General features: G+C 40.1%; 1 protein-coding gene across 2 annotated transcripts in view; it reads left to right on the top strand.

Moving 5' to 3' along the window:
* txndc16 (thioredoxin domain containing 16) overlaps positions 1-23789 on the top strand; it is a 126863-nt gene that overhangs the window by 33415 nt on the left and 69659 nt on the right. For both annotated transcript variants that reach the window (XM_043697651.2, XM_087989857.1), the window contains exons 11-12: positions 7301-7430; positions 8682-8828. In XM_043697651.2, coding sequence (XP_043553586.2) covers positions 7301-7430; positions 8682-8828 — 277 coding nt within the window. The remainder of the gene's footprint in view (positions 1-7300; positions 7431-8681; positions 8829-23789) is intronic.

The following is a 23789-nucleotide window of genomic DNA, read 5'->3' as shown; positions in this document are numbered from 1 at the left end:
ATTCACGGTTTAGGCTTTCCTGATGTACCAGAGGCTTTTATTTGCCCTCTTGTGGATATTTTGTGGTATGTGTGCATAACATCAGGAAAGGTGAGTTGATTGAATAGAGCTTTGTAATATTGTGAATTGCGTCCAGGATATAAGTATTTTGTGCCTTTTTTGGCTTTTAACTCCATTTGTGGTGCTTGCATAATTTTTGTGTAATATAATGAGATTTTATTACTGTTACCTCCTACTCTTTTGTTCAGCATATTTTGTTTGCACTGGGTTTCAGGGATTGACAGATTCGACATTCTAAAATTGCTGCGTACTGTAACAGTTTGCTCAACACTAATGGAAGATTGTGTTAATTTGTCAGTAATTAGAGTTTCAACATATATTCAGATAGTAAGTCATATATTAATCTAATATTCTGTTTAATTATAGTCAGTCAAAGATGGTGCTGCTAAAAGCACATAGGCCTTTGCCTGTGGCTACATTCTGTCAAAGATGACATGGATGATTTAGCCAGAGGCTAATAGACCCTGTATCTAATGCAGGGGAAGACTCACTTTTTACGACTTATTATAAACTGCAAAGACCTTTTGAAGTGAGGTTCATTTTGGGTATCAGGATACAGCTAGGTCCTAAATTGTTTTGATTTTCTAGCCAAAGGTATGTAGCAATCTATGTATTATTTTAGAATTAAGTTCTGTCATTAGTATTGTTTGATTATTTTCACTTTTATGTATTTTGTTATATTTTGTAATGGTTCTTTATTGCCTCAGTTTTAACATAATTCACTATGATGATAAGACTTAATTCTTGCTAATGTGACTCCTATTTCTCTGAAGCAAAAAGTATTTTCAAAGTGACTTCTTAGTTTCCTTAGTAAGTACTGTTTTTAACTAAAATATATTGATAGAGTTTAGAATTCCCCAGAACATTTAGTTGTGCTATTTGGAACATTTGGAATGATATTCATCATTGATATATGATATACTACATACCCTGTAAACCGGCACACAATTCCTCATTATCCTCATTATCTTAGGAGAGTTCTGTAATCTTAGTAAGCTGACAGGAACAAGCTATAATGAAAAGGATGGCCCTGGGAGTGAATGTCAGTGTGGAGAACCATTGTAGAGATAGTAGAAAGGGAGTGCCAGTAAATGATCATCAGTCTTAAGAAATGAATCATAAATTGAGGAGATACTATCTAACCAATCTGAAATTGATCACATGCTTAAGAAGGAGATCAGGGGCATGAGACAGCTTTGGCAAATAAGGGTAAAGAGAATCCAAAGAGATTAAGGACAAAGGGGTAACGAGGGAGAAAAGAGGGCCCCCTAAAGACCAGGAAGGCCACCTTTGTGTGGAGCCGCAGGAGATGGGGGAGATATTAAATGAGTATTTTGCATCAGTATTTACTGTGGAGAAGGATGTGGAAGATAGAGAAAGTGGAGAAGTAAATAGCAACATCTTGAAAAACGTCCATAGGAGGAGGTGCTGGACAGCTTGAAATGCATAAAGGTGGACAAATCTCCAGGACCTGATCAGGTGTACCCTAGAACTCTGTGGGAAGCTGGAAAGGTGATTGCTGGCCCCCTTGCTGAGATATTTGTATCATTGGTAACCACAGGTGAGGTGCCAGAAGACTGGAAGTTGGCTAACGTGGTACCACTATTTACGAAAGGTAGTAAGGAAAAGCCAAGGAACTATAGACCAGTGAGCCTGACATCGGTAGTGGGCAAGTTGTTGGAGGGACAGGATTTACATGTATTTGGAAAGGCAGGACTGATGAGGGAGTGGCTTTGTATATGGGAAATTATGTCTCACGAACTTAATTGAGTGTTTTGAAGAAGTAGCGAAGAGGATTGATGAGGGCTGAGCAATGGACGTGATCTTTAAGGACTTAAGTAAGGCATTTGACAAGGTTCCTCATGGTAGACTGGTTAGCAAGGTTAGATCACATGGAAAACAGAGAGAACTAACCATTTGGTTGCAGAACCGGCTTGAAGGTGGTGGTGGAGGATTGTTTTTCAGACTGGAGGCCTGTGACCAATGGTATGTCACGAGGATCGTTGCTGGGCCCACTGCTTTTCATTATTCATATGAATGATTTGGATGTGAACATAGGATATGTGCAGATGACACCAAAATTGGAAGTGTAGTGGACAGCGAAGAAGGTTATCTCAGAGCAGATCAGATGGGCCAATGGACCGAGGAGTGACAGATGAAGTTTAATTTAGATAAATGTGAGGTGCTGCATTTTGGAAAGGCAAATCAGGGCAGGAATTATACACTTAATGGTAAGGTTCTGGGGAGTGTAGCTGAGCAAAGAGATCTTGGATTGCGGGGGCATAGTTCTGTTAAAGTATCTATTCGAGACAGCTCAGCGAATTCCTGATGGACTTGACCCGTAAGTCTCTCTTCGTTCATCCTGGAGATCGTACTCTGTGGCAATATGGAATATAAAACTCTTGCAGACAGTTTAATTTAAATTATTACCTTTATTTACCAATGGCATCAATGTTACACTATAACATAGACACCCACAAGCTGGGCTTGAGCTAAGATTCTAAAACCATCAGCAGAGTAGCGGCGCCAGCTCTTACCCCTAAAAGATCTCTCTGGTTACTCCCCTTAATGCTGCAAACAAGCTGTCTTTATACAGAAATCGATATTAAAATTACAAAAACGCTACGTGTCCTTTAGCAGATAAGCAGCAATAAAATGGCAAAAGTTTGCAGAGGAAGAGAAACTCATTGACAGGTCTGAGTACGCTTGACTAATTAAGCTACATGCACATCAAAGTGGAAAATCCTGATCAAGCCAGGCCAAATGGCCAATTGCTTTGGCTAGATAACCTTCCCTTTTAACAGTACATCACAACGAGGGACTAGTCGTAACTATGTGGAAAAGGTCATGAGGTAACCTCGCTCAGCTAACATGTCCAGTATCACTGTCCTACAAATGGCATTTTCTTTTAAAATCATCTTAGATTCCCAGAATGCAAATTAAGTTCATAACCTTCCCAGATCTCGAGCTCCAGGGAACAGCACACAAATATTCAGTCCCTGATAAGCCAGTGCACACTCAAATCAGACCATAACTAATTAAACCTTCCACTAGCTTCCATCCTGTCCCTCTCTCTCTCTCTTTCTTTATCTCTCTGTCTGTGTCCCTTGAACCCTTCAATCAGTGAATGTAATTTACAGAAGAATGTTTTCTCTTTCTCTCTCACACCTGAGCATTTTCCATCTTCCTTATTATGTCAGTTTCTGCCTTTGTGTTTTCCTAGCCTGTAAGGGTAATGAGACATTCACCATTTCCGAATAGTCAAGATGATGGAGTTAGTTTCGTAAATTCAAATCTGCTCAGTGTGGTATACATGGAAACGTATCAGGATTGTTCTATTACATGCATATTCCACTCAGCTTATTAACTTATAAGTTGTTTTCCAATTGAATGTGAGTTTTGTTAAGAGTCTTTGATATAACCGTAATTTTAGTTATCCAACATCCTGCTGTGAAATATGAAGTAGGCTGGGTCTATTTTCCCTGGAGCATTGGAGGCTGAGGGGTGCCCTTAATAGAAATTTATAAAATCATGAGGGGCATGGATAGGGTAAATATTCAAGGTTTTTTCCCTGGGCTGGGGGAGTCTAAAACTAGAGGACATAGGTTTAAGATAAGAGGGGAAAGATATAAAAAGGACCTAAGGGACAACGTTTTCATGGAGAGGGTGATGCATGTATGGAATGAACTGCCAGAGGGAGTGATGGAGGCTAGTACAATTACAAGATTTAAAAGGCACCTGAAGGGGTTTATGAATAAGAAGGATTTAGAGGAATGTGGGCCAAATCCTGGCAAATGGAACAATATTTATTTAGGATATCTGGTCAGCATGGGTGAGTTGGACCGAAGGGTCTGTTTCCATGCTGTACATCTCTATGACTGTATGTCGCATAGTTTGTGCACTGACAAGCCATTTAGAGTGCAGGACACTTCTGATCATGTACTTAGGTAGAGATTAGCAAGTGTAAATAAGCAGTAATTCTTCAGAAAAGATTTACAAGGCTATTGACAGGGTAGAAGGGTTTGAGCTACAGGGAGAGCCCAAATAGGCTGGGGCTATTTTCCCTAGAATGTTGGAGGCTGAGGGGTGACCTTATAGAAGGCCAGTGCTCAGTAAGAAGACAAAAGGAGAATTTCCGTCAACAGAATGGAAGACCTGAGCTCAGCTAGGGGGAGTATGTGGTGGACGGGGTGGCGTGAGGGTAGTAGCGGGGGAATATGTAGACTTACAAAGCAAATGAATCAGAGTGGACAGAAAAGAATGGAAAGCATTAAAGAAAAGCTACCAATAGTAATGAAGGGTGGAAAAAAAGGTCAAAATTAATGGCTGTTTGCTTAAGTGCAAGACAAGATAAACGAATTATTGAAGCTAGGTATTAGGAAGGCTGATGAGGAGTAGTACAGCTTCGCTTTGATTGTCTCAGACCTCTGTAAGGCTACACTGGAGTATTATGAGCAGTTTTGGTGTCCTTATCTCAGGAAATATGTTATTGCCAGAGAGAGAGTACAACAAAATTTCTTTAGACCTTTTCCTGGCATGAAGGGTCAGTCCAATGAAGAAACATTGGGCAAACTGGGCCTGTATTCTCCAGAGTTTCACGGAATGAAAAGTGAGTTTATTGAAACCTGCAAAAAATCTTTAAGATGTTTTCCCTGGATTTTATGGGAGATGAGTTGAAGTTATTTTACCCAGAGTGTTGTCAATGTTTAGAATTTTCGACCACAGTCTTTGAGTATGTTTACAGTTGAGAATGATCAATAGATTTCTGATCATCAGTGACATACACAGTTGTAAGGGTGGGATGAGTAAAAGTGTTTGATCAGCCATGATCATATTGAATAGTGGGGTAGGCATGATGGTCTGAATGGCCTACTTATAAGGAGATCAAAGCCAGGAATGAAATATTTAGGGGAACATGACTTTTCAAAACGCAAGCAGGAAGGGAGGTGTGGTGAGTTAACTTTGTTAGTATGGTTACAAGAAATCACCCAGGTGCAAATGAGTTGGAATCCATATGGTGGATATAAGAAATAAGACGTGGAGGAAGGCACTGATGGGAGAAGTCTACAGACACTAGCTGTTCTGTAGGACAGAGAATAAGTCAGAAAATGATGAGGACGTGAAAAACAGTAGTACATTGATAATGGGTAACTTTAATCTCCATGTAGATTTGAAAAATTAAATTAGCAAAGGTAGCCAGTAGTAAGAATTCATAGAGTGTATTTGGAGCAATTTTCAAGAGCAATCTGTTGTAGATCCAACCAGGAATCAGTCTATTTTGGATCTGGTGTTGTGTAATGAGGTAGTTTTGATAAATGATCGCAGAATAAAAAAATCCCCTGGGGAACAGGTACCGTAGCATGGTAGAACTTAGGATTCAGTTTGAGAGTGAGGAACTTTGGTTGGAATCAACTATGCTGAACCTAAATAAGGGTAATTATTTCAAAGAAGTAATCACAGTAACAAGAAGAGCAATACTTATAAAGCAATGATTCAGCCCATCCTCTTCAGGACACCAGCTCACAATTTCTGGTGAACTGATAATAAGACAATGAGATGAAGGAACAGAAAGGGGCCATTGACCCATCAATTCTACTTTACCATTCAATGACATCATGGCTGATCTGACACCCTTAATATTACTTCCCTGTCTTTTCACTGTAACCCTTGATTCTCTTACTGATTAAAAATCTGTCTCAGCCTTGTATATACTTAATAATTCAGCCTCTACAACCCTGTACTGTAAGAAAAAGAACTTCCTCATCTGTCTTAAATAGACAACACCTTATTTTGAAACTATGCCCTTTGATCCTAGGCTTTCCCACACTGGAAAACCAGTCTCTTCCTTTACCCTGTTACTTCCCTAAGAACTGGTATGTTGCAAAACGGTCACCTCTCATTCTTCTACATTCCAGTGAGTACAGGCCCAACCCACTCAATCTCCATTTATAAGAAAATCTCTCCATAGGCAGAATCAACCTAGTGAATCTTCTCTGATCTGTCTCCAGTGTCAGATAAGAGGATCAGAAGCATTTCATGGTATTCCAGGTGTAGTCTAAATTGCATAATTTTAGCAAGACCTCCTATATTTATTGGCTAATTTGAAACAAAGGCCAATTTTCCACTTGCCTTCTCTGTTATCCACTGAACCTGAATGCTAGCTTTTTGTGAGCCATAAACGAGGACTGAAACTCCTCTGTGCTGTAGCATTATGCAGCCTTTCCTCAATTAAACATCATCCAGCTTTTCTATTCTTTCTGCTGAAGTGCATAACATCCCATTTTTCCACATTATATTCCATCTGCCAAGGTATTTCATTCACTTAACCTGTTGATATCCCTCACCTCTATGACTTCATGGTCATCCTCGTTACTTGACTTCCCACTACCTTTGTCTCATCATTTACATTAGTACATTTACATTACTTGTCAAAGTCATTAATATACATCATATCCATAACATACTACCCCATTACCATGGATTCCTCTTATTAAGTAGTTCAATGTGCAATGCCTTTTTGGAATCTAAATATTTTACAACTATTAGTTCCCTTTTATCTTAAGTGCTAGTTACCTCCTTGAAGAACTGCAATAAATTTGTCAGCTCTTCATGACACCATTCTGACTCTACTTGAGTATATTATGTACTTCTGAGTGCTCTATTATTACATCCTGTATGATAGACTCTTAACATTTTTCCAGTGACAGGTGTTAAGCTAACTGGCATATTATTGCATTTTCTTTTGTCTCCTTCCCTTTTTGAGTAAGGCTGCCTTCTTGAACAGTTGCAGTCCATGTGCTGTAGGTGCACCCAAAGTGGTGTTTGGGAGATGGTTCCATGATTTTAACCCAACGTAAGTCATGGAGTAATTACACAGTTCCAGGTTAGACTGGTGTGTGGCTTGGAGGGGAGCTTGTGGTGGTGTTCCCTTGTGTCCACTATCCTTTTTTTTCAATGTGTTAGAGATTACATGTTGGTCTGATCTTATGGTGGAAGAAAAGCCATTGATTGAAGCAGCTGAAGATAGTTGAGCATAAGTTACTGCCCAGAGGAAAATCCTGTGGTAATATCATGAAACAAAATTGTGCATGAATGTGAATAGTGGCTTTTATTTTCCTATAACATTGAAACATTCACCAAAAGTTAATTTTTAAAAGCTAAAAACTAGATCATTTCTGTGTTTAACTATTCGTTAATCCATAGAAATTGGTTTTGTTTGAATTCTGTCATGTTTCTTTAGGACTTACCCATCAATTACTTGGTTATATCATCTGTTGAAGAAATTGTCGATCTTGTCAAAGGTGAAGTGAAAAATGTGTCCAACGGCGTTAAAGATGAAGAAGAGGAAAATGAAGATTTGGATTTCATAGGTATGGTGAAGTACAGTTAGATACAAAAGAGCAAAATCTATTGACAACTTCACACATGGAGAATAATGAATAACCTTTCATTTTCCATCTTGTGTTTGATATCATAAGAGAAGAATGTAAGTTCATAATGTAAATGCATTGTATTACTAGGTAGCATCTACTAAAAGTCATTCAGCATATTCAAACCTCAGGACTTCCTGTTAAGTAAATAACTGTAGGCAGAGTAAGAATTCTTCTTCACGAAAGCATATTTTAAAACCACAATAATGCCATTTCATAAGATATACTCTATTCAAAAATGTTAATGCTTTTTGCATGTCTTCTCACACACTTGGTATTCCCTTTTTTAAGAATAATAGGAAAGTGGTAAAAAGATTCCTGGGGTGACTTTTTATGATGTGCATCCTCAATGCTCCTTCTGTGGCTACCTCAGCAATGTCTGACCCAGAGGTCTGGATCCTACCACTGCACCACAAGGCCCCCTTCAGAAATGTCATGCTAATAAAGAGATTGAGGGTACTATTGACAATAAAATAGATCTGAATTGTTTTATTTGTAACAGAGATGCATATGCTACATATTCATCACTTATTAAGTAGGTTCCCATTAGTACGTTTTCTATTATTTATGCTTAAAGAAGGATGAAATAAGAATATAAAGTACTACATCTCAGCAAGTCAACCAGAACAAATCCATTTGTTTGCAGAACTGGAATGATTCTTTATTATAATATTTATTTCAACATAATGTATTATATTTTGATGGAATATTTTTATATTATATTATATTATATTATATTATATTTTGTGCAGATTGTTTCCTTTGTATTTTCATGTTGAATTTTGCTGGTTGATTGTGTACCTCTGGGATCAAATAATCAGAATGCGGCATTATTCTCAGCATCCTCCTGCTGAACAATGTACTATCATAGTTTCCTGAGATTAGAATAATCATTCCTTTTAGAAAAGGGTAAAGCAAATAACTTTTGAATAAGGTTAACACGCACTTGCACACATGTCAAATGAGCATCCCAGACAAAATGGCAGTGGTTGCTGGTTTAGCGTTGCTACTTCTTTGAGGTATCCAGGAAAGTCACTTTCGATGATCTGTGGTGTCTTCACAACTAGTAGCAAAATGTTGTTTTACCGACAGTGTATGTATTAAGATGCTTACAAAATTATGAAGGATGAATGCACGATTAGGAAAAATGTTTATTTCCATTGGGTCTGAAAATTTTTTTCTGTGGTTCAGGTATTCAAGATGATGAAGTGGCAGAAGCTATCAGCGCATACATGTGGAAAGAGCATGATCTAGGCTTAATTCAAGCACTAACAGACATTAGCTTTCCTACAATCTTAGAAACAATTCCCCACGTGGTGGTGCTGTTCTACACTGCTTGTAAGTACTGGGGCATTTTATAGATACAAGCTGCTAAATAGAATTAACTTATTAAAAGATGAAGTGAAAAGAATTCCTGGGCTAAGCATTAAATTACAAAGTTTGAACAAAAATGAATTTCAGCTGTCAAGAGCAATGAAAAATGATTGGGTACAATATGCAGAGCTGAACACAAAACAAATTAAATGTTTGTGTTTTTTATTAATAAGCAAATTATGTTAGATATGTTGTGAAGGGTGATATGATTGGCTAATTTAACTAGATGGAGCAAATAAATAGTGACTGTTAATCCTTTTGGTGTTTATCTACAATCATTTATACAGCAAATATCCCTGATTTCTTTTGAGCAGGCTGGTTGTAGATTTTTTTCCCCAGGTGTCAGTTGTACATGTATGTGCAGCATTTTTTTTTCCGATTTTCAATTTTCTCCTGATGTTCGTGATTTGTACTAAGGTGAAGTTCCACAAGTTATATTGGCAGTCCTCCTGTAGCTTCCCTTAGTCAGTGTTCTTAATTAGATAAAGCCTTATGACAGCTGTAATCAAATTGTTCATGTCATATCATGGTAATGAATTGATGTCGATCACATCATTTGTGAATTACTAATAACATTACTGTTAGAGAATGAAAGTACACATTTCTGGCACATTTGCTGTAGTTATGATTAATGAATTTGAAATGAAACAGTAAGCAACATTTTTGTGGATAAATTTACCCCATGTATGGGGTGTATACAGAATTTAATGAGACAGTATATATTTTTATGACCATGTTTCCCACACATTTTGAATGCTATTACAAAAGTATGTTCCTGTTAACGTCCTGTGTATTTCTGGTAATATACGCAAAGTCCTGTGCCAGATAACAACAATGAGATTAATGTGCAGAGTCGAAACCTTGAATTTGTTCCTCTAATTTATGTCGGCTATCATAATTTATTTATTAATTCTAGCTAGATTAACTGCATTCATATCTGCATTCCATAACTCTGCCTATTTTCGGTCTTAGTCAATATTTTCCATGCAGTTGTTGTCTATAGGTTCTTGTGGCAGGTGATCTCGTGTCAAGATAGACCCTACTGAGCTGTCTTATGCCATTCTGACACATCTGTCAGCCTCGACTGACCACGCTTTCTGCTGTCATCCATTTTGCCCTCTACAAGAAACCTCTAGAGTGTTTCAGTTCCGATTAAGTGGCTAAAAGATTGATGTTCTCTTTTCTACTTGTCTACTTAGAAATCTTTTTGCTCTTAATTTTAAGTACATCTTTATTTACCTTATAATGTGTATAACTGTACAGACAGTCTACCTAAACATTTATTTCAAATTTCTGCAGGAATGCTAGTGTTGAGAATGAACGTGCAGTAAAGATATTTTGTTATGCTTATATACAGTTAACTTAAATGTAAATAATGTGTGAAGCAATGCAGAAATACACCTCTTCTGCCATTTGTTAACAATTTTTTAAGCAATGTTTGTGGTCTTTCAGTTTTGAAATTTTAACTGAAGTGTTTTTTATAATATGAAACCTAAAATAAGTTATTTTTGTGCGGGATTAATTATTTAAAAAACCTTCATATTCAGTCTCTAATTCCATTGTTGGCTAGTATCCCAGCCAAATGGCCAGCCTAACCATTCCATATCAGATTATGGATTGACCGCAGAAGACATAGTAATTGAGTTCAGAGCCTCTCCACATCCAATGATCACACATATTTTTTCCAGGATTGGTTATTGCGAGGAGTGACAGATGGAGTTTAATTTAGATAAATGTGAGGTGCTGCATTTTGAAAAGGCAAATCAGTGCAGGACTTATACACTTAATGGTAAAGTCCTGGAGAGTGTCGCTGAACAAAGAGTTGTGAGGTGCGGGTTCATAGGTCCTTGAAAGTGGAGTCACAGGTAGATAGGATAGTGAAGAAGTGTTGCTTTTATTGATCAGAGCATTGAGTACAGGAGTTGGAAGATCATGTTGCGGCTGTACAGGTCATTGGTTAGGCCACTATTGTCGGAGTGCATTTAATTCTGGTCTCCCTGATACGGGAAGGATGTTGTGAAACTTAAAAGGGTTCAGAAAAGATTTACAAGGGGATTTCCGGGGTCGGAGGGTTTGAGCAATGGGGAGAGGCTGAATAGATTAGGGTTATTTTCCCTGGAGTTTTGGAGGCTGAGAGGTGACCTTGTAGAGGTTTATAAAATCATGACGCGCATGGATAGGATAAATAGACAAGGTATTTTCCCTAGGATAAGGAATCCAAAACTAGAGGGCAATGTTCACAGTGACAGGTGAAAGATTTAAAAAGGACCTAAGGGGCAACTTTTTTTACGCAGAGGGTGGTGCTTGTATGGAATGAGCTGCCAGAGGAAGTGGTGGAGGCTGGTACAATTACATTTAAAAGGTATCTGGATGGGTATATGAGTAGGGAGTGTTTAGAGGATATGGGCCAAGTGCTGGCAAATGAGACTAGGATATCTGTTCAACATGGACGAGTTGGACCAACTCATGCTGTACATCTCTATGACTCTACAATGCTAATTATGGGGTTTGCTGATTTGTTTCCTGCCTTCTGTTAATCCAGGAATGCTGCAACTAATTCTCTTACAGTGTCAATGACTGTCAATGACAGGGTGAATGGAGTTAGTATGTTCCCGATGATCGGGAGTCTAGAACCAGAGGTCACAGTCTGAGGATATGGCAGTCATTTAGTACTGAGATGAGGAGAAATTTCTTCCAGACTATGGTGAATCTATGGAATTCTCAACCATAGGAAGTGGTTGAGGCTAAAACATTGGGATGTATTCAAGAAGGAGTTTGTAGCGAGGTCAGCCAAATGGACCTCAAAGAATATGAATTCCTCGATTGGGACTGTTAATCTGCTGCGCTCAGGGAGCCCTGGCTGACTGATAGAAACAAACATGACAGACGTTCTGTTCATTCTGAGAGCTGACTCTGAGGAAACAGGATCAGTGTCAAGGGCTTTCCACATGTAAATAAAGGGTGACCTGGTGACAAGATACTGCTGTCTGTGGAGTTGTTTCAGAGTTTGATTTTGTTCTTAGGGGTAAAGGGATCAAAGAATATGGGAAAAGGTGGGAACAAGTTACTGTGTTGGATGATCAGCCATGTTGATACTGAATGGCAGAGTAGGATTGAAGTTCTGGATGTAGGTTTGCTCGCTGAACTGGAAGGTTCATTTCCAGATATTTCGTCACCTTACTAGGTAACATCTTCAGTGGGCCTCCAGGCAAAGCACTGTTGATAATTCCTGCTTTCTATTTATATATTTGGGTTTCTTTGGACTGGTGATGTCATTTCCTGTGGTGGCATCATTTACGGTGGTGATGTCACTTCCTGTTCTTTTTTCTCCGGGGGTGGTAGATGGGGTCTAACTTGATGTGTTTGTTGGTAGAGTTCTGGTTGGAATGCCATGACATCATCACAGGAAATGATATCACCAACCCAAAGAAACCCAAACATATAAATAGAAAGCAGGAATTATCAAAGTGCTTTGCCCAGAGGCCCATTGAAAATGTTACCTAGGAGGGTGACGAAATGTCTGGAAACATACCTTCCAACTCAGTGAGCAAACCTACAAGTACAAATATTACAACAAGTACAAAACAATACAATCCAAAACAATACAAAAACAAACACAAGTGAAAAAAACCCAACCTACCCTCAGGTACAAATGTATAAACACATATAGAAAACTATACAATAAAAAACCCCAAACTGGCTATTTAACTAAATAAATAATAACCAACAAAAAACTAATAAAGAGTAATAACTCAGCCTAGCCAACCAAAACGCTCATAAGTTCACAGTTCCTCCTCCCTGTATATTGGACTCATAAAACCCAAGCATTACAACTATATAAAGTGTGGCAGATAAATCTGTGTCCAGGTATTCCAAAAAGGGCTGCCACATCTTATAAAAATTCTCAGTTTTGTGGGGTACCATATTTGTGAGAAAATCCAAGGGAATATGCTCCATAACAATCTTCCGCCAAACCGACAGGCCCGGGGGATTTTCGGATATCCAGCCTAGCAAGATATTCTTTCTTGCACAGAACATGAGAATATTGAAAAGTATTTTCTTATGTTCGTCTGCAGGGAATACAGTGGGCAGGCCCAAAATGAGAGAGATAGGGTCCTTCTCCACCCTTAGACCCAAAGTCCTCTCCATTGCGCCCGCCACAGCACTCCAATATGTTTGAAGCCTATCACAAGACCAAAGACAATGGGTAAGAATGCCCGTGGACTCTTACTTTGCACTTGGGACATGCTGAAGGTATCCCTGGTTTAAATTTTGACAAATGGTCCAGAGCCAAATGGACCCTGTGGGAACCTTCAACTGTAAAGCATGGGTCCTATTGCAAATGGATATCTTCCTTGCATTCTCCCAAATATTCTCCCATGCCTCTGAGGAAACTTCAACGCCCAGCTCTCTCTCCCACACCTTGCAGAGTCGATCAAACTCATCTGAGGGGGCAGAAAGTGTACTTTTATCACTTAGCACCCCCTTGTCTCTCTGTCAAATTTGTAGGGATCTGTCAAAAAATGAAAGAGGTCTCTATTAGATAACTCGTACTTCTGTATTAACTGTATTGACTGTATTACGTCTCCCTCAAATAATTGCCAATGCAAAACATACCCCTAGCTGCCCAGTGTTGAAAACCTGAATCTCTCATTCCCGCTTGAAAACCTAGCATACTCACTAAAGGTGTAAACAAAGATGTTTTGCCAATATTGCCTTCCCTTTACCAAATTGCCCTCCATGCTTTAACAGTATTGATGACTATTGGGTTATGGCAGTATTCCCTAACTGTCCTCATTTTGTCCAAAAACAGCAAACTGGTAAGGGGGCACCTGGGAGGCTTCGATACCTAGCCATTTTGAAAGAGGATCTCCACAAACTCAAGCACTCATGTAGGACCAAAGCGTTCTTAATTGGTAATTTTTAATGTCCGGAAAGTCCACTCCCCCCAATCTGTGAGGCAGTTGCAGTTTAGCTAATTTAATGAGGAGCCACTTACGGTGCCAAATAAAGGAACTGATCCAGCCGTTCAGCCTCCTGAATGTTTGCTTACTGAAAATCGGGGGAACGACCGTATAGAGTATTGCAAACGGGGGGAGTATATTCATCTTAATAAGCGCTATCCGACCCAACCACGAGACCGGAAGTGCCTCCCATCTTTGAAGGTCTCCTAAAGTTTAATTTTATCAAATAATTAGTTAAAATTGTCTTTGAACAGCTGATCCAGAACTGGAGTAATGAATGTGCCCAAATACACAAAACCCCGCTGTGACCTCCTAAATAGGAATCTATAGTCGCCCTCAAGACTAGCTCCTTCGTAAGACCACCCAATGGCATAGCCTCTGATTTCGCAAAATTAATCTTATACCCTGAAAAGTGCCAAACACGTGAACGCATTGTATCAGGCGAGGCACTGAAACTGCTGGATTTGTCACAAAAAGTAGGACAGTGTCTGCATACAATGAAATCTTATGTAATTTTGACCCCGCTTCTAGAGCTGATGTATTGAGATCCCATGAATGGCCTCCGCCAATGGTTCAATCACCAGCGTAAAAAGCAGTGGCGAGAGGGGACAGCCCTGCCAGCTGCTCCTAAAAATAATAAACTGCTTGTTCGTACCCCATTGGTGATGACCCCTGCGAGAGCACCACGATAGAGAACCTTTACCCATCTAATAAAGACTTCACCCAAACCAAACCACTCCAGAGTATAGAAAAAGTACTACCATTCAACTCAGTCAATTGCCTTCTCTGCATCTAGAGAAATCACCAATTCCTGTATTGACTGTTGTTGACATGCTTGAATTACATTTAGCAGCCTCCTAACATTATTGGAGTGAAATGGGCCTGTATGAAGCACAGTCTTCTGGGTCCTTCCCTTTTTTAAGGCTAAGTGAAATATTGGCCAGTCTCAGAGATGTTGGGAGACAATCATGACTCTATGAGTCATAAAATATATTGAGCATCGGGCCTGACAGTATACTTATAAATTCCTTATAGAATTCACTGGGAAGTTCACCAGGACCGGGCGCCTTTCCACTCTGAAGTTGCCTCACAGCTTCCTGCACTTCTTGCTCTGATAAGGGCATTGAGAAAGGACTCTTGTTTAGGGATCGTACTCGGGAGCTTCAGATCCTTAAAAAAAGGCTCCATTTTGTCCAGCTCCCCCTCACAATCCTCAGATTGGTAGTAAAATCTCTAGAACGCTATATTAATCTTTTTAGAATCACATGTTAGGTTCCCAGACCCTTCCCTAATCACTGTAATGGCTTGAGGGGCACTCCTTTTCCTGGAAAGATACGCTACGTATTTGCCTGGCTTGTCACCATGCTCGTATAACCTTTGCTTTGCAAAAGCCAGCTCCTTCTTTGCTGTCTGTGTGAGCACGGAATTTAGTGCAGACTTCAGCGACGTAAACCTCTGTAGTTTGACCAATGAGGGTCTGTCAAAGTAAGGGAAAAAGTGAGGACTGCAGATGCTGACTGAAGAAGGGCTTATGCCCGAAACGTCGATTCTCCTGCTCCTTGGATGCTGCCTGACCTGCTGCGCTTTTCCAGCAACACATTTTTCAGCTCTGTCAAAGTAAGCCTTCTTGGCTGCCTTCAACCGTGCTTCAAGGAAACATTGCTGCTCACCCTTCTGTCGCTTCCTACTGGTGGAATAGGAAATAATTAACCCCTGGCATAGGCTTTGGCAGTTTCCCAAAGGACGGATGAACTACCAACTGAGCCTAAGTTGATGTCTAGGAACGCCCAAAATTCCCTAGAGAAATACTCCACAAACTTATTATCCTTGAGGATGAAGGGATCCATTCGCCAGTGCCTCGAACCCATTGTAATGTCCTTAATCATAACCATAAGGTACACTGGAGCATGAGCAGAGATGGTAATATTACCAATCGTACAAGATGCCACTAAATCCAGAGTTGCTGCAGGGGTCAGAAAAAGACCAATCCTGGTGTGACATCTGTGCGGATTGGAGAAAAACATAAAATCCCTGCCTGTAGAGTGGAGACGCCTCCAGACATCCACCAACCCTAACTCCCCACACAGACCCATTAACTGTTTAGTTTGTACAGAGGGTATCGAGGGACCTTTGGGCAACCTGTCTACTCTGAGATCCATGAGACAGTTAGAATCTCCCCCTATAATGATGTGCCGGAACTCGAGACTTATCAGTTTAGAAAATGCATCTACCAAAAATTTAAGAGGATGAGCTGGAGGGCAATAAACATTTGAAACACCATATTATTCCCCATTACTCAAGGCTTGAAGAACTACAAACCTCCCGTGTGTGTCTTAACACACACTCACAATTTAAATGGAAGATTCTTCCTGACCAATATAGCCCCTCCCCTACCTCTGGCATTAAATGATGAAAAATAAACTCAGTCAAAGCCATTCTGCTGTAATTTCAGATGCTCCTTGTCATCCAAGTGTGTCTCCTGTTACAAAGCAATATCCACCCTGATGAAGGGCATTTGCCCGAAACGTTGATTCTTCTGCTCCTCGGATGCTGCCTGACCTGCTGTGCTTTTCCAGCACCACACTCTTTACTCTAATCTCCAGCATCTGCAGTTCTCACTTTCGCCCTGTTTCTTAAATCCTCAAGACATGGGGAGCAAACCCCAAAAAACTTTGAACATCGCATAACAGGATGGCTTATCCTGTTTGGTCATAATCTGGTGCAATACTATGAACAGTAATGCTCATAGGAAAGAGCATGTTTCTGATTTTACACCTAGAGCCAATTGTATGATGCTGGTCTCCTATGGACACAGGCGTAATCTCAATAAAGTTTCATAGGAAGTCCCAATCATGAAAAGGATACACGTTTCGAGAATAGTAACTCTGGAGTCCTGAACATTTTGGGTTCACTGTTGTGGGGTAAAGGAAGAATTTGAACTAGCTTATAAATTTTGCAGTTATGTTGTGACTCAAAGCAGTTTACGGCCACTGAAGTACTTTAGAAGTGTACTCGCTGTTGTGATGTGCAACTGTGAAAACCAATTTGAATAGACAAGGTCATACCATTGGCTGTGAAGTAATGACGTCTTTTAGCGACGTAGGTTAAAGGATATGTATTAGCCAGAACACTGGAGAACGCACTCGTTTTGTAACATAAACAGAAAGTCAAATAGAAACGCAACAGAATCTCTCCATCTCTTCAAAATGGGGATTCTTGTGTCCACCTGAGAAGGCTGATGGTGTTAGAACATAGAACATTGTAGCATAGTACCGGCCTTTCAGCCCTCGAGGTTGTGTCAACCTTTTATCCGACTCCAAGATCAAACTAACCTAGATAGCCTTCATTTTACTATCATCCATGTGCCTATCCAAGGGTCGTTTAAATGTTCCTAATGTATATGACTCTACTACCACCGCTGGCAGTGCATTCTACACACCTACCACTCTCTGTGTCAAGAACCTACCTCTGACATCTCTTCTAAGTCACCTAAAAATTATGCCCCCTTGTGGTAGCCATTTCTGTCCTCGGAAAAAGCCTCTGACTATTCACTGTATCTGCCTCTCATCATCTTGTACACTTCTATCAAGTCACCTCTCATCCTTTGCTTCAATGAGAAAGCCCTAGCTCCCTCAACCTCTCTTCACAAGACATGCCCTCCAATCCAGGAAGCATCCTGATAAATCTCTGCACCTTCTCTAAAGCATCCACATCCTTCCTATAATGAGGCAACCAGAACTGAACACACTATTCCAAGTATGGTCTAACCAGGGCTCTATAGAGCTGCAGCATAACGTTTTGACTGTTGAATTCAGAGTGCTGGTCCTGAATGAATGCTTATTAAGGGAATAAAATGGGCCACCAAGTATGGGCCAAACTAGGTTTAGATAGCAGATTTCCTGTCCTGGAGGACATCCATGAACCAGATGGAATTTTATGATAGTCCAATTGTTTCAGGATCAGTCATTCTTAGACTAGTTTATATTTCCAGATTTATTAATTAGTTGTATTTCATTTCCACCGGCTGACTTGGTGGCATTTTAAACCCTTCTCTGAGGTGGGTGTCTGGTTTATGAATCAAATAATGTGACCAAAATGCCATCATCCTGAGTACCATCTGCTTCAGTCAGCCAGAGACGACTGGTGAGCTTTGATTTGGAGAGCAGAGCCAGATGCATGATGTAGCCTGTATCGCTTGATTTCCAGATTTTGTATTTCATTAGAAAATATTGATTCATATCCATATTATGAACGATAAATTCAAGGTCAAGAGTTACCTTCTTAAATGTTGCAGCCTGTATGGTGTAGGTATTACAAAGTGCAGTAAGATAGGGAGTTCCAGGATACTGACCCAGCAACAGTGAAAGAGTAGCAATATATTTGCAAGTCAGAATGATGAGTGACATTGATAGAAACGCTTATATGGGGGTTTTCTCATGCACCTGGTCTTGCTCTTCTAGGTAGTAGATGTCGGAGGTTTGAAAAGTGCTGTGGATAGACCTTGGTGATTTGCACCACTACATTTTGTTGATGTGTTGACACAGTGCAGCGTTGGTGGAGGGATTGAATGTTTATTGCATTTTCATATTTGGGAATTTTTGACTGCTTCACATAAGTTTCATTACAAGTGCTAATGTGGTTTCTGCTTCACATAAATACGAAAGATTACAGTCAAAGTCTGGAGTCAAGTGATAGCCAAGTGAAGAGAAGTGAGTTCCCTGAAGCTGTCTTGTCTTCGTGCTTCATTTTGAAATGGCATGGAATAAGAGTCCAGATTATAGTCCATTGATCTTCCTAGGCACATTTTAATAATGTCTTGATTTAAACATTGAAAGTCAGGGTTCTTGTCCTCCTGAATGTTTTGTTTGCAGAATGCTCTGTGCACGTTATTAAGCTTGTGCAGACATCTTTGGCAGCATGCTTAGGTTTGCAGGCAGGCAGACCTCATGTAATGTAAACAAGGTTTTGCATAATTGGAATTTGAGTGTAAATAGTGACAAAATACAAAATAAATAATGACTTAACAACCAATGTTGAAGCCAAACAAAGTGAATCAGCAGTTACTTTGATAGACACTGGCTTGTTTCTAAATATGTGCGTATAATTGTAATTGAAGGCATATAAGGTTTCAATGTCACCACTTTTGCTTCTTTCTGATGTGCAATTTTGTTTTATCAACATGTTTGATTATGATGCACTTCCATGGCAGGTGGCACTTGAACCTGAGCTTTCTGGCTCAAAGATAGGGACAATACAATTGTGCCACAAGCAATCACATGCAGTTATATTGTCATTTGTGTTTCCCATGCTTCCTGGAATTTCCTGGCATCTTCCTGGAATGGACTGTGGACCTTCTATCCACTACTGCTAACGTAGGGTAATAGAGTCTTAGAGATGTACATCATGGAAACAGACCCTTCGGTCCAACTCGTCCATGCCGACCAAATATCCCAACCCAATCTAGTCCCACCTGCCAGCATCCGGCCCATTTCCCTCCAAGTCCTTCCTATTCATATATCCATCCAGATGCCTTTTAAATGTTGCAATTGTACCAGCCTCCACCACATCATCTGGCAGCTCATTCCATACACATACCACCCTGTGCGTGAAGAAATTGTTCCTTAGGTCTCTTTTATATCATTCCCCTTTCACCCTAAACCTTTGTCCTCTAGTTCTGGACGCCCCCACTCCAGGGAAAAGACCTTGTCTATTTACTTTATCCATGCCCCTCATGATTTTGTAAACCTCTATAAGGTCATCCCTCAGCCTCCAACGCTCCAGGGAAAACAGCCCCAGCATATTCAACCTCTCCCTGTCGCTCAAATCTTCCAACCCTGGCAACATCTTTGTAAATCTTTTCTCAACCCTTTCAAGTTTCACAACATCCTTCCAATAGGAAAGAAACCAGAAATGCACACAATATTCCAAAAGTGGCTTTACCAATGTCCTGTACAGCCACAACATGACCTCCCAACTCCTGTACTCAATACTCTGACTAATAAAAGAAAGCATACCAAACACCTTCTTCACTATCCTACCTACCTGTGACTCCACTTTCAAGGAGCTATGAACCTGCACCCCAAGGTCTCTTTGTTCAGCAACACTCCTTAGGACCTTACCGTTAAGTGTATAAGTCCTGCTAAGATTTGCTTTCCCAAAATACAGATTTATCTGAATTAACCTCCATCTGCCACTTCTCAGCTCATTGGCCCATCTGATCAAGATCCTGTTGTAATCTGAGGTAACCTTCTTTGCTGTCCACTACACCTGCAATTTTGGTGTCATCTGCAAATTTACTAACTATAAATGTTGCAATTGTACCAGCCTCCACCACATCATCTGGCAGCTCATTCCATACACATACCACCCTGTGCGTGAAGAAATTGTTCCTTAGGTCTCATGCTCACATCCAAAACCTTTATATAAATGACGAAAATCTAGTGACTCCAGCACCGACTCTTGTGGCACTCTGCTAGTGACAGGCCTCCAGTCTGAAAAACAACCCTCCACCACCACCCTCTGTCTTCTACCTTTGAGCCAGTTCTGTATCCAAATAGCTAGTTCTCCCTGTATTCTATGAGATCTAACCTTGCTCATCAGTCTCCCATGAGGAACCTTTTCAACCACCTTACTGAAGTCCACATAAACCACATCCACCGCTCTGCCCTCATCAATCCTCTATGTTACTTCTTCAAAATATTCAATCAAGTTTGTGAGATATGATTTCCCACCCACAAAGCCATGTTGACTATACCTAATCAGTCCTTGCCTTTCCAAATACATGTACATCCTGTCTCTTAGGATTCCCTCCACCACCAACGTCAGGCTCACTGGTGTATAGTTCCTTGGCTTGTCCTTACCACCCTTCTTAAACAGTGGCACCATGTTAGCCAACCTCCAGTCTTCTGGCACCTTACCTGTTACTATCAATGATACAAATATCTCAGCAAAGGGCCCAGCAATCACTTCTCTAGCTTCCCACAGATTTCTAGAGTACACCTCATCAGGTCCTGGGATGTATCCACCTTAATGCGTTTCAAGACATCCAGCACTTCCTCCTCAGTAATATGGACATTTTTCAAGATGTCACCATCTATTTCCACATTCTATATCCACAGTAAACACTGATGCAAAATACTCGTTTAGTATCTCCTCCATCTCCTGCAGCTCCATACAAAGGCCACCTTGCTGATCTTTGAGGGGCCCTATTGTCTTCGAGGAGAAAGTGAGGGCTGCAGATGCTGGAGATCAGAACTGAAAATGTGTTGCTGGAAAAGCGCAGCAGGTCAGGCAGCATCCAAGGAAGAAGAGAATCGACGTTTTGGGCATAGAAGGGCTTATGCCCGAAACGTCGATTCTCCTGTTCCTTGGATGCTGCCTGACCTGCTGCGCTTTTCCAGCAACACATTTTCGGGCCCTATTGTCTCCCTAGTTACTCTTTTGTCTTTAATGTATTTGTAAAAACCCTTTAGATTCTCCTTAATTCTATTTGCCAAAGCTATCTTATGTGCCCTTTTTGCCCTCCTGATTTCTCTCTTAAGTAGACCACTACTGCCTTTATACTCTTCTAAGGATTCACTCGATCTATCTGTCTACACCTGACATATGCTTCTTTCTTTTTCTTTGGAGTGTCAGTGTTGGATTAGGGTGGACAAAGTTAAAAATCACACAACACCATGTTATAGTCCAACAGGTGTATTTGGAAGTACTAGCTTTCAGAACGCTGCTCCTTCGCCAGGTAGCCATCCCACTAGCTACTTGACAAAGGAGCAGCGCTCCGAAAGCTTGCACTTCCAAATAAACCTGTTGGACTACAACCTGGTGTTGTGTGATTTTTAACTTGATCCCAGAAGATGTTCATACATTTCTTCAGACAATTGTACCAGACGTTCTTGCTTCTGATTCAGGGATACCTTTCAGTGAATTTACTACTTTCAATCCTTATTCTCACCTTTTTCACTTCATGGTCTGCTGAGTCAAGTTTCAGCTTTTCACAAATGTTCAATCCCAATACTTTAGGGTTATCTGTTTTAGTTACAGAGAAATATATGTCAACTGTGTATTCTTTGTGTGTCCTTCTGATATGAGTTTTTCTTTTTCTTGCATCTACTTCCCCTATATGGCCTGAGCATGACTTTGCTCAATCTCACAGCATCTTTCCTTGAGTAATCATCTTCATTCAAATTTTCAGGCAAGGTCCTCTGCTTTAGTCTGCTTGGCATAATATTACTCTATGTTCTAGTATTGATCATAAGCTCCAGATTTATGGCTGGGAGCTTAGTTCTCATTCTCTTACTAATCTGAATGTTTGTGAACTGCTTTCCTATAAGAGCTGTTGCATCTGTACATTTCATTTGGTTGCAATGTTCCTATCCTGTTGTATCTTCAAACAATCATGATGTAAGATATAAATGTTTTTTTTTTTCCCATTCATCCCATGTTCAGTCATTCGTAACATTTTTACTATCTTCTTTCCTTGTTCTGCGTATTTCTTCTGAAGGTTTCCACAAGGTCAGCAGTGCAGTCCATATACTGGTCATTTTCATCTGTGATCTCATCACAGCTCTTGGTGACCTTTCTTTCTGGTTGCCTTCTTTTCTTACTAATTCACAGCTTCAATCTTTGAGTCTTTTTCCTGACTTAACTGTTGGCAAGCCATTTGGGTAGCCAGCATCTTCACCTGTCTGCTAATGGCTTCATTGTCTCTGGGTGAATGTCTACAAACTGACATATTGAGAACTTGTCCTTCTCCAAACAAATATTTTCATACCTCAGAATTTCAGAACTAGCAGAATTTCATTTTCATCCTTAACCTTACATCATCCAGCTGTATTTTTAAATCCTGGTAAGAAATTGCCAACAGGTTCACCAAGTGCCTGTTCTGAAATTCACTTTGTTGGATCTGATGGCTTGACTTTAGTTTGAGGTGTGCACTGACAAATTTTGTTTGTATTTTTTACTGCCATAGTCCCTTATCTCCCAGTTATTAGTGGAGACATTACCTCTCCATTGGTACTTTTTAGTTGGGTGTTAATTCCATTTGGATTGCCATTTTGTTTGCAAATGATGATGCCTCTCTTTTTTTCTCGCTGCCTGGCATTAATTGGTTTGGTTGTTCTTCATTTAATTCAATGTAAAATCTATTTAAATCTTTGAGGTCTTACACAGGCCAGCCAGATATGCCTTCTGGTTTCCAGAAGTTAAAAATAATCATACTTCTAGATTCAAAGGCTGGAGTTTATTTGCATCATTGGTAAGATCAGCATTTGTTCCCTATCCCTAATTGTCCTTGAACACTGGTCGTGAGGCCATTTCAGAGGTCAGGTTAGAATCAACCACACGCTGCAGTGATAGAGTCACATGGGGGCAGATCAGGTGAGGATGGCACATTTCCTTCTCTATAGAACTTTAATGAGCTAGATGGGTTTTTATGATAACTGATAATAGTTTCTTGGCTCCATTACTGAGACTTGCTTTATCTATTATAAATGAACGAGTTAGCTGTGTGTGAGAGTTAACTGCAGCTTCCTGACACGGAGTATGGTACATCAAAATAATCATCATGATGTTCTGAATTGATTAGGCTAATTAAAATTCAGATACCATAATCCTCCAAATAAAGGGACGGCAAAAACTGTTTTGGTGCAGGAAAATAGGGCTCTACTAGGACTTTCCCAATGGGAGTGTGATACATCAAGCTGATCATCATGAGTTCTTATATTGATTAGACCAATGGCAATTTAGCTACCATATCCCCAGTCAGAGAAACTTCTTTTGCGCCAACGTCTTAGCACTGCATTAGCTATAAAGAATAGTTTAGGGAAGCAAAAATCAAACTATTTCATAATTGTTGCAGTGGAGAAAGCTGGGTGAGGAGTTATTATCAAACCAGTGACATTACTATTTTGCTACCACTTCCCATAAGGCTGGTGGACTGATAAATTATTGCTCGACAACTCAG

Source organism: Chiloscyllium plagiosum, unplaced genomic scaffold (assembly GCF_037043375.1).
Source record: "Chiloscyllium plagiosum isolate Xiang-an unplaced genomic scaffold, Cpla_swu_hap1 HiC_scaffold_8, whole genome shotgun sequence".
NCBI lineage: Eukaryota > Metazoa > Chordata > Chondrichthyes > Orectolobiformes > Hemiscylliidae > Chiloscyllium > Chiloscyllium plagiosum.
This window is presented reverse-complemented; position numbering and strand designations above follow the sequence as displayed.